Here is a 12500-nt window from a genome sequence, read left to right on the forward strand (position 1 = left end):
TGAGGAGTGTGGTGTGTTCTCCCTGTGTCTGTGTGGGTTTCCTCTGGGTGACTGTCTGTGAGGAGTGTGGTGTGTTCTCCCTGTGTCTGCGTGGGTTTCTTCCGGGTGACTGTCTGTGAGGAGTGTGGTGTGTTCTCCCTGTGTCTGTGTGGGTTTCCTCCGGGTGACTGTCTGTGAGGAGTGTGTTGTGTTCTCCCTGTGTCTGCGTGGGTTTCCTCTGGGTGACTGTCTGTGAGGAGTGTGGGGTGTTCTCCCTGTGTCTGCGTGGGTTTCCTCCGGGTGACTGTCTGTGAGGAGTGTGGGGTGTTCTCCCTGTGTCTGCGTGGGTTTCCTCCGGGTGACTGTCTGTGAGGAGTGTGGTGTGTTCTCCCTGTGTCTGCGTGGGTTTCCTCCAGGTGACTGTCTGTGAGGAGTGTGGTGTGTTCTCCCTGTGTCTGCGGGGGTTTCCTCCGGGTGACTGTCTGTGATGAGTGTGGTGTGTTCTCTCTGTGTCTGTGTGGGTTTCCTCCGGGTGACTGTCTGTGAGGAGTGTGGTGTGTTCTCTCTGTGTCTGTGTGGGTTTCCTCCGGGTGACTGTCTGTGAGGAGTGTGGTGTGTTCTCCCTGTGTCTGCGTGGGTTTCCTCCGGGTGACTGTCTGTGAGGAGTGTGGTGTGTTCTCCCTGTGTCTGCGTGGGTTTCCTCCGGGTGCTCCGGTTTCCTCCCACGTTCCAAAAACACATGTTGGTAGGTGGACTGGAGACTCAAAAGTGTCCGTAGGTGTGAGCGTGTGTGGCCTTGTGAAGGTCTGGCGCCTCCTCCAGGGTGTCTTCCCGCCTTGCGCCCAGTGATTCTGGGTAGACTCCGGACCCACTGCCACCCTGGTGTAACTTTGGTGATAGAGGAGTCCTGGCGTGTGTATGTTCACCGGTCGCAGAGTGAAGTTCATCAGAGCAGAATCAGAGCTCTCTGTGCTCCATGTCTCCTATCACTGTAGAAATAATGCACATCTTTTTGTCCTGTTGGGGGCGCTGTGTTCATCTCTGAGTGAGTGTGAGAGCTAATCCACAGCAAAGATTAAGCATTCTGATTTTATTTAGAAAGGAACTATCTTTTTTTTTCTCCATGGATTCTTCTTCACATATTTAAACAGCTGACATACTGACACCTAGTGGCCTGGATGTGTCCGAGAACATATTTAAAACATGGTGGGTGACCCGCTCTGTGGACCATAATCTGGATCACCACTGTCCACGCTTCAGTACAAATAAACACCACCATTACGTCTGACAGCCAAGTGTTTCATGTTGTGTGTGTCCCTTTGATCTTCTTTGTAGATGTGGGTCAAAAGTCTGAATGATAAAAGGAGGGAGAGAGAGAGAGAGAGAGAGAGAGAGAGAGACGGGGGGGGGGGGGGATGATTAAGCCTCAGGTAAGTGTTGTGATAAAGAGAGAAATACAGACTTTGACCTTTGATCTTTTCTGCTCAGTTCTCTCACTCTTCTGCATCGGTTCTTTCTCTTCTTCTTCCTCTCCTTTTTCTTCTCCTTCGTTTTGTTCTGTTTTTCCGTTTTTGATGATGAAGATCAACTTCGCTCCAGCTCACATTCCTCTGAAGAGGAGGCTGCAGACCGCCGCTGTGTTGAAGTGGGTCTTCTGTTTCCTCGCTCTCGGTGAGTGTGTGTGTGTGTGTGTGTGTGTGTGTGTATGTGTGAGTGTGTATGTCCAAATGTAGATACTAGCTCGTGCTCCAGTTCAGTGTAAAATAATAAATCCCACTTATACACAAAAACATTCATCCACTATCTATCTATCTATCTATCTATCTGTCTGTCTGAGGTAGGAGTTTCTAATGAAGTGAAATTCTGGTTTATACGTTTGTGTCTGAACATCTGTGAACATGTGCAGACGTCACACGCAGACGTTCGCTGAAGTGTCTCAGCGGACGTATTTTAACCTAACACGAGCCTGTGCACTAGGGGGCAGCACTCAAACCTGAGGCTGTAAAGGAGCAGTGAAGGCTAAATGAATCAAAGAAGGAGAGTTGCTAAAATGTTGTTGCTATGTAGTCCAAGGTAGGCGCTAATGTGTTGCTAGGCTATTGCTGTTATCCTAGTTGGTTGCTGTTTTATCCCCATTAGGTTTCTAATGTGTTGCTAGGCTGTTGCTATGGTATTCTAGAGAGTTGCTAAGAAGTTGCTAGGCTGTTACTATGGTATCAGAGGTGGATGCTAGGTTGTTGAAATGGTGTCCCATGTGGTTGCTAATTTGCTAGGCTGTCGCTATGGTATCCAAGGTGGTTGCAATAGTGTTGCTAGGCTGTCGCTATGGTATCCACAGTGGCTGCTGTTTGGTAATGTGTTGCAAAGCTGTGGCATTTCAGTTTGTTGCTAATAAATTTCTAGAATGTTGCTTTGGTATTGCTGGTGAATGCTAAGAAGTTGCTACGATATCCCAGGTGGTTGCCAAGAAGTTGTTTGGCTGTTGCTATGGTATTTTTTATAATATAATAACATAAAGCTAATCAAAGTTTACTGGAGACCAGCAAACCTCTGCGTGCCACAATTACCCAGCATTCCCTGTTCTTCTCTCTCTCTCTCTCTCTCTCTCTCTCTCTCTCTCTCTCTCTCTCTCTCTCTCTCTCCAGCCCCCTGTTGTATAGTGCTGTTCTTCTGTCTGCTGTTCTCTCGTTTCTGGTTGGTGAGTGTGCTCTACGCTGCATGGTGGTATGTGGATTGGGACACGCCCTCTCGCGGTGGGAGGAAAGCCCCCCTACTCTGCCGCATGCCTCTCTGGAATTACCTGAGGGACTACTTCCCCATACAGGTCTCACACACACACACACACACACACACACACACACACACACACACCTGCATTTAAAATAACCATATATCATACTGCTGCCCTCTAGTGGCCTAAAGCGGCATCACTGTCACTCTGCTGCCCTCTAGTGGTCTAAACAGAGGCAATATTTAGATTAATCCATGAATAAACCCTTGGTAATGGTACGATAAAAAATATTTAGAGTTTATAAACAATATTCACAAATGTACTGACGTTTGTAGCTGTATATGAGCTACACATTTAAAACCCAAATCAACAGAGTCACTGGAACGTGCAAATATTAAACCAATAATAATAATAATAATAAAGAGTTTTTCGTGTGAACAGATCCACACACACCTGTGAACCTGGTTTAGTAAGTGTTTGACTCTGTTGGTGCTTGAGTATGGCGTCAGGATTAGGACCGGTCTGTGTCTGGAGACTGGGGTTAAGGGTTAAAGCCTGGGCTTCTCCTGCTGTATGTATTCAGCACAATATCAGAGCGCTCTGGACTTGTTTAAAAACCTCAGAATTACACAGTGCTTTAGTAGAATCAGGAACGTTTCATGAAGACGACGTGTGGTGGACTTTCCCTTGAAGAAGTCCCTCCGCTGACTGCGACCGTCCGTTTATTTACGGTCAGAACCGACCCGGAGCTCCCTGCTGTGGACACGTGAAGTTACTTTTCCACAAAAATGTGGATTAAGAGGCGAAGAGGAAGCAAACCCCCACCTCACTGTTTTCAGCCCACACAAGCACACGTCCCTTTGGGGGTGGAACTCTCACGTGCTGAGGTCTAAAGGGTTAAGATCGGGACGCGTTTCTCCCGCGCAGTGAAAACAGAGATGTGTTTGGTGTGATGTTGTTGTCGTCGTTATCTCTCAGGGCTGAGAGCTCTTGGTACGAGACTCTTATCTGATCTCTCTCTTTAACACCTCCGGTGTTTTCAGGCGGACTGTAAACTCCAGCGCTAATAAACAAGGTCAAACTCCTGGGGTCAAAGGTGAAGGCCAGAAAACCCAAGCCAAACAATGACAGAGAGCCAGTGGACCGTCATTAAACACTGTGTTATTTACACAGACGGGGCTTCAGACAACGGAACGTCTTTATGGGATTTGGGGGGAGCCCCTGTGACAATCTAGGGTTTATTTCCCAGAACCTGCTGTGAGCTGTGGTACTAGACGCTGGATAAAATCAGACTAAAAACCTTCTGAAAATCTGTGAGTCCTCAAACTGGCCCCTGATCCTGGTCTAATCCCTAATCCTCCTCCTCAGAGTGAGTTTACTGTTCTAGGAATCAGCTGCAGAGTGGTAGCAGTGTGGCTGTGACTTGGGGGGGGGGGGTCAGGTTTGTGTATAACCCCCCCACACACACACACAAACACACACACACACACACGCACACACACACGCACACACAACACACACTGATGGCTCAGGGAGGTATTTAGAGCTCGTCCCTGAACGATGACCGTGCCGTGTTTTTGAGCTTCTTCTATAATCATTAAAACTGGACCGGCTGGAAAACATCCAGAACTCATACATCACTGACCCTCAGACCACTCTCTGTTTACCTGAACACACACACACACACACACACACACACACACACACACACACTGAGTAGAGAAAAAGAACGGTATACATATATACACACTCACTGGCCACTTTATCAGAAACCCCCCCCCTTACTGACACTCACTGGCCACTTTATCAGAAACACCCCCCCTCTACTGACACTCACTGGCCACTTTATCAGAAACACCCCCCCCTCTACTGACACTCACTGGCCACTTTATCAGAAACACCCCCCCCCCCCCCTCTACTGACACTCACTGGCCACTTTATCAGAAACACCCCCCCTCTACTGACACTCACTGGCCACTTTATCAGAAACACCCCCCCTCTACTGACACTCACTGGCCACTTTATCAGAAACACCCCACCTTACAGGCCCGAGTGATGTCATCAGGCCGTTACCTGTGGTGTGTGTTCTGTGTGTGTAGCTGGTGAAGACTGTGGATCTAGACCCCAGACAAAACTACGTTCTGGGGTTCCATCCTCATGGGATCCTTGTGGCCGGGGCCTTCACTAACTTCTGCACCCAGGCCACAGGCTTCAGTAAACTGTTCCCGGGGCTGGAGAGTTACCTGCTGATGCTGCCGCTCTGGTTCAGAGCCCCGTTCTTCAGGGACTACATCATGTGCGCAGGTCAGAACCACCTCAAACGCTCATCCAGGTCTCACACTGGACAACACAGCACCCAGAGTAAAAGATACAGCCCGAGGATGTGTTTCTGAGCAGAGGAAAAGATTTACTAAATACGGAACCTATAATGGGTGATATCTTTTTGCATGGTGCTGTGATGTGTGTGTGTGTGTGTGTGTTTTAACCCACATTTATGCTCCAGGTTTGGTACCCTCGGATAAGGACAGTGCCAGTTATCTGTTGCGTCGGGAAGGTGGTGGTAACGCCGTGGTCATCGCAGTGGGCGGAGCTTTAGAGGCACTGGACTCCCACCCTGGACAGCACTCAGTGCTGTTGGCCAATAAGAAGGGCTTCATTAAATTAGCGATGGAACATGGGTATGAAGCGTTTACAGTTCACTCCAAACTAGTCTTTATTGTTGTTTACGTTTTTCTGCTCCACCTTTAAATCTTAATACAGTCCACGTCCAAACCACCGCAGACAGAGATATCTCAGGGTGTTTAGATCTTGAGGAAGTGCTGTCAGAGACGCCAGTGCTTCAACTTAACTGTATCTCTGATCACACACCTGGTCGTTTCATGATTTAGTTTAGTAAATGTATTACATATTGCACCTTTAAAGGTCAAACACATGGAACATGTTGTGAACGTGTTGGTGTGTGTTTTCCACAGCGCCCACCTGGTCCCTGTTTACTCTTTCGGAGAGAACGAGGTGTACGATCAGGTGTCTAACCCCCGTGGCACCTGGCTCAGGTGGTTACAGGACCACCTGCAGTGCATTATGGGTATTTCTCTGCCACTCTTCCACGCTCGGGGGATTTTCCAGTACAGCTTCGGCCTCATGCCCTACAGGAAGCCCATCACTACAGTCGGTACGGACCCTGCAAACACCAACCTTCACTGAGGAATACCTGCTTTCCACCAGGGGGCGCTAATAGTCTGTGAGCACTTAATGGCACTCAGCTGCTGTTAAAAACTACAGTGAAAATATTGATGACCTAAACCTGAACTAAAATATATAATCATTAGAAGTGGAACGATGGTGAAATGTTTTGCACTTTTTGGTAAAATTGTTGTTGTTTGGGACTGAACACAGCTCCGTCATCAGTTCAGACAGATCAGTAGAGTTTGTTCCTTCCTTGTTGCAGCGTCCAGCTCTCGCTGGATTCTTTCGTCGGCCACCGATCCAAGGAGCGTTTGAACCTCTTCAAAAGACCACAGCGTCATTTTACGAGCTGCCGTCGTGAGTCGGATAAAAACAAACGTGATCTCTGCTGCAGCTGGAGATTTTACAGATGGAGAGTTGGTGCTGGTCGTCTGCGTTGCGTGGCGTAGAGTGACGACTCTCTCTGGACGATCAGCGTCCCGTTTATTTAGGTACACAGTAAATTCACCAGTGTTAACATTAAACTAAGAGTGTTGGATTATTACACTAACAGTGTTCCTTTAACACTGGTGAATTTGCTGTGTATATGGACGGAAGCTAACTTTCCAGAGTCTCAAGAGCTGTGTTGATTCCTCGGATCATCTCTGTATCAGAGACGGTGACGTCAGTTAAAGGCTGATGGTTACACTCTGTCCATCTCTCGCTCTGATGGAGTCTGACATCATCAGGTCCAAGGACACAGTAGATCCTCAGTCTGAACTAAACCTAGAGACACAACTCTTTATCTATTTATAGATTCAACCTTTCACCCACATACAGACGGTCAGCACAGACACACTCAGAACACACACGGTCAGCACACACACGGTCAGCACACACACGGTCAGCACAGACACACTCAGAACACACACTGTCAGCACACACACGGTCAGCACACACACGGTCAGCACAGACACACTCAGAACACACACGGTCAGCACACACACGGTCAGCACACACACGGTCAGCACAGACACACTCAGAACACACACTGTCAGCACACACACGGTCAGCACACACACGGTCAGCACAGACACACTCAGAACACACACTGTCAGCACACACACGGTCAGCACACACACGGTCAGCACACACACGGTCAGCACAGACACACTCAGAACACACACTGTCAGCACACACACGGTCAGCACACACACGGTCAGCACAGACACACGGTCAGCACAGACACACGGTCAGCACACACACGGTCAGCACACACACGGTCAGCACAGACACACTCAGAACACACACGGTCAGCACAGACACACTCAGCACACACACGGTCAGCACAGACACGGTCAGCACAGACACACTCAGAACACACACGGTCAGCACACACACACGGTCAGCACACACACGGTCAGCACAGACACACTCAGCACACACACGGTCAGCACAGACACACTCAGCACACACACGGTCAGCACACACACGGTCAGCACAGACACACTCAGAACACACACGGTCAGCACAGACACGGTCAGCACACACACGGTCAGCACAGACACGGTCAGCACACACACGGTCAGCACACACACAGTCAGCACACACACGGTCAGCATAGACACACTCAGCACACACACGGTCAGCACAGACACGGTCAGCACAGACACACTCAGAACACACACGGTCAGCACACAAACACGGTCAGCACAGACACGGTCAGCACAGACATGGTCAGCACAGACATGGTCAGCACAGACACACTCAGAACACACACAGTCAGCACACACACAGTCAGCACAGACACACTCAGAACACACACAGTCAGTACACACACGGTCAGCACAGACACACTCAGAACACACACGGTCAGCACAGACACGGTCAGCACAGACACACTCAGAACACACACGGTCAGCACACACACGGTCAGCACAGACACACTCAGCACACACACGGTCAGCACACACACGGTCAGCACAGACACACTCAGCACACACACGGTCAGCACACACACGGTCAGCACAGACATGGTCAGCACAGACACACTCAGAACACACACGGTCAGCACACACACGGTCAGCACAGACACGCTCAGAACACACACGGTCAGCACAGACACGGTCAGCACACACACGGTCAGCACAAACACGGTCAGCACAGACACGGTCAGCACACACACGGTCAGCACAGACACGGTCAGCACACACACACGGTCAGCACACACACGGTCAGCACAGACATGGTCAGCACAGACACACTCAGAACACACACGGTCAGCACACACACGGTCAGCACAGACACACTCAGAACACACACAGTCAGCACAGACACGGTCAGCACACACACGGTCAGCACACACACGGTCAGCACACACACGGTCAGCACAGACACACTCAGCACACACACGGTCAGCACACACACGGTCAGCACAGACATGGTCAGCACAGACACACTCAGCACACACACGGTCAGCACACACACGGTCAGCACAGACACACTCAGCACACACACGGTCAGCACACACACGGTCAGCACAGACATGGTCAGCACAGACACACTCAGAACACACACGGTCAGCACAGACACGGTCAGCACAGACACGGTCAGCACAGACACACTCAGAACACACACGGTCAGCACAGACACGGTCAGCACACACACGGTCAGCACAGACACGGTCAGCACACACACGGTCAGCACACACACACTCAGCACACACACGGTCAGCACAGACACGGTCAGCACAGACACACTCAGAACACACACGGTCAGCACACAAACACGGTCAGCACAGACACGGTCAGCACAGACATGGTCAGCACAGACACACTCAGAACACACACAGTCAGCACACACACAGTCAGCACAGACACACTCAGAACACACACAGTCAGTACACACACGGTCAGCACAGACACACTCAGAACACACACGGTCAGCACACACACGGTCAGCACAGACACACTCAGCACACACACGGTCAGCACACACACGGTCAGCACAGACACACTCAGCACACACACGGTCAGCACACACACGGTCAGCACAGACATGGTCAGCACAGACACACTCAGAACACACACGGTCAGCACACACACGGTCAGCACAGACACGCTCAGAACACACACGGTCAGCACAGACACGCTCAGAACACACACGGTCAGCACAGACACGGTCAGCACACACACGGTCAGCACAAACACGGTCAGCACAGACACGGTCAACACACACACGGTCAGCACAGACACGGTCAGCACACACACACGGTCAGCACACACACACGGTCAGCACACACACGGTCAGCACAGACATGGTCAGCACAGACACACTCAGAACACACACGGTCAGCACACACACGGTCAGCACACACACGGTCAGCACAGACACACTCAGAACACACACAGTCAGCACAGACACGGTCAGCACACACACGGTCAGCACACACACGGTCAGCACACACACAGTCAGCACACACACGGTCAGCACAGACACACTCAGCACACACACGGTCAGCACACACACGGTCAGCACAGACATGGTCAGCACAGACACACTCAGAACACACACGGTCAGAACACACACGGTCAGCACAGACACGGTCAGCACACACACGGTCAGCACAAACACGGTCAGCACAGACACGGTCAGCACACACACGGTCAGCACAGACACGGTCAGCACACACACACGGTCAGCACAGACACGGTCAGCACAGACACACTCAGAACACACACGGTCAGCACACAAACACGGTCAGCACAGACACGGTCAGCACAGACATGGTCAGCACAGACACACTCAGAACACACACAGTCAGCACACACACAGTCAGCACAGACACACTCAGAACACACACAGTCAGTACACACACGGTCAGCACAGACACACTCAGAACACACACGGTCAGCACACACACGGTCAGCACAGACACACTCAGCACACACACGGTCAGCACACACACGGTCAGCACAGACACACTCAGCACACACACGGTCAGCACACACACGGTCAGCACAGACATGGTCAGCACAGACACACTCAGAACACACACGGTCAGCACACACACGGTCAGCACAGACACGCTCAGAACACACACGGTCAGCACAGACACGCTCAGAACACACACGGTCAGCACAGACACGGTCAGCACACACACGGTCAGCACAAACACGGTCAGCACAGACACGGTCAACACACACACGGTCAGCACAGACACGGTCAGCACACACACACGGTCAGCACACACACACGGTCAGCACACACACGGTCAGCACAGACATGGTCAGCACAGACACACTCAGAACACACACGGTCAGCACACACACGGTCAGCACACACACGGTCAGCACAGACACACTCAGAACACACACAGTCAGCACAGACACGGTCAGCACACACACGGTCAGCACACACACGGTCAGCACACACACAGTCAGCACACACACGGTCAGCACAGACACACTCAGCACACACACGGTCAGCACACACACGGTCAGCACAGACATGGTCAGCACAGACACACTCAGAACACACACGGTCAGAACACACACGGTCAGCACAGACACGGTCAGCACACACACGGTCAGCACAAACACGGTCAGCACAGACACGGTCAGCACACACACGGTCAGCACAGACACGGTCAGCACACACACACGGTCAGCACAGACATGGTCAGCACAGACACACTCAGAACACACACGGTCAGCACACACACGGTCAGCACACACACGGTCAGCACAGACACACTCAGAACACACACAGTCAGCACAGACACGGTCAGCACAGACACGGTCAGCACACACACGGTCAGCATAGACACACTCAGCACACACACGGTCAGCACAGACACGGTCAGCACACACACGGTCAGCACAGACACGGTCAGCATAGACACACTCAGCACACACACGGTCAGCACAGACACGGTCAGCATAGACACACTCAGCACACACACGGTCAGCACAGACACGGTCAGCACACACACGGTCAGCACACACACGGTCAGCATAGACACACTCAGCGCACACACGGTCAGCACAGACACGGTCAGCACACACACGGTCAGCACAGACACACTCAGAACACACACAGTCAGCACAGACACACTCAGCACACACACGGTCAGCACACACACGGTCAGCACAGACACACTCAGAACACACACAGTCAGCACAGACACACTCAGCACACACACTCAGCACACACCCGGTCAGTGGAGTACACATCTTTAGTTTTTAATACTCACTCTCTCAGTCACTCACTAATACTCACTCACCCACTCATTCACCGACTTACTCACTCACTCACTAATACTCACTCATTCACTCACTCACTAATACTCACTTTCTCATTCACCCACTTACTCACTCACTCACTCACTCACTCACTCACTAATACTCACTCTCTCAGTCACTCACTAATACTCACTCGCTCACTCACTCACTCACTAATACTCACTCACTCACTCATTCACTCACTCACTAATACTCACTCTCTCAGTCACTCACTAATACTCACTCACCCACTCACTCACTCACTCACACACTCACTCATTCACTCATACTCACTCACTCTCTCACTCACTAATACTCACTCTCTCACTCACTCACTCATACTCACTCACTTACTCATTCACCCACTTACTCACTCACTCACTAATACTCTCTCACATACTCACTCACTAATACTCACTCGCTCTCTCATTCACTCATACTCACTCACTCATTCACTCATACTCACCCACTCACTAATACTCACTCACTCACAAATACTCACTCAATCACTTGCTTCCTCACACATTCACTCATTCATACACACTGATTTACACAGACACCCACTTGCTCACTCCGTCTTGTTTAGGACATGGACCACAAGGGGGTGCTGTTTGGACTGCTCTGCCTGGGGATGAAGTGGTGAATGATGAAATAGTGAATGCCCTCTGTGTTTCTCCTCTGTAGTGGGAAGGCCCATTAAGGTGGAGAGGAACGAGAAGCCTTCGGCTGAGGAGCTGGACGCTCTGCACCAGATGTATGTGGACGAGTTAACACAGCTTTTCGAGGAGCACAAGAGTATTCACGGCATACCTGAGGACACACACCTGGACTTCCTGTGAGAGAGAGAGAGAGAGAGAGAGAGAGAGAGAGAGAGAGAGAGAGAGAGAGAGAGAGAGAGAGAGACTGTCTTCAAGCAGCTACCAGAAGAAAAAAACTGGACAAATAGATGCTGTATCTGATGTTGCTGCTAAAATCATCATTATTAACTGTTTAAAGACCGTCTTATAATTAATTAATTACTTACTAATAATTATAACCTTTTTTACAAATGATTTTTGTCATCCACTTATAATTTAAAAAAAAATGTAAATAATTTTGTCAAAATGTAGTAAAAAAATTCCTATTTTCTTGTCTGTTATTCAAATTCTTCATTCCGCCTTAAATAGTGCAGCAGTTACATTGTGGAGCCTTGATGTTGTCATACAACAGCTGCACAGTTTAAGGTGGAATGGTACATTCAGATAAAGTGGCAGTAATCACCTCAAAGCAACATTTAAGGTGGAATGGAAAATTCATATAAGAACACTAGATCTACATTCCCACAATAATTAAGGTGGAATGGA

At 50.1% G+C, this 12500-nt stretch overlaps 1 protein-coding gene across 1 annotated transcript; it reads left to right on the forward strand.

The window, feature by feature from the left end:
- The first annotated feature begins 1556 nt into the window (after positions 1-1556).
- On the forward strand, positions 1557-11996 carry LOC136681759 (2-acylglycerol O-acyltransferase 2-A-like). The gene is made up of 6 exons (XM_066658740.1): positions 1557-1650; positions 2625-2803; positions 4810-5014; positions 5214-5388; positions 5683-5882; positions 11842-11996. The coding sequence occupies exons 1-6, from the start codon at positions 1557-1559 to the stop codon at positions 11994-11996; spliced, it is 1008 nt and encodes a 335-aa protein (XP_066514837.1).
- The last annotated feature ends 504 nt before the right edge of the window (positions 11997-12500 follow it).

This window comes from Hoplias malabaricus, unplaced genomic scaffold, assembly GCF_029633855.1.
Source record: "Hoplias malabaricus isolate fHopMal1 unplaced genomic scaffold, fHopMal1.hap1 scaffold_85, whole genome shotgun sequence".
NCBI classification, from domain to species: Eukaryota; Metazoa; Chordata; class Actinopteri; order Characiformes; family Erythrinidae; genus Hoplias; species Hoplias malabaricus.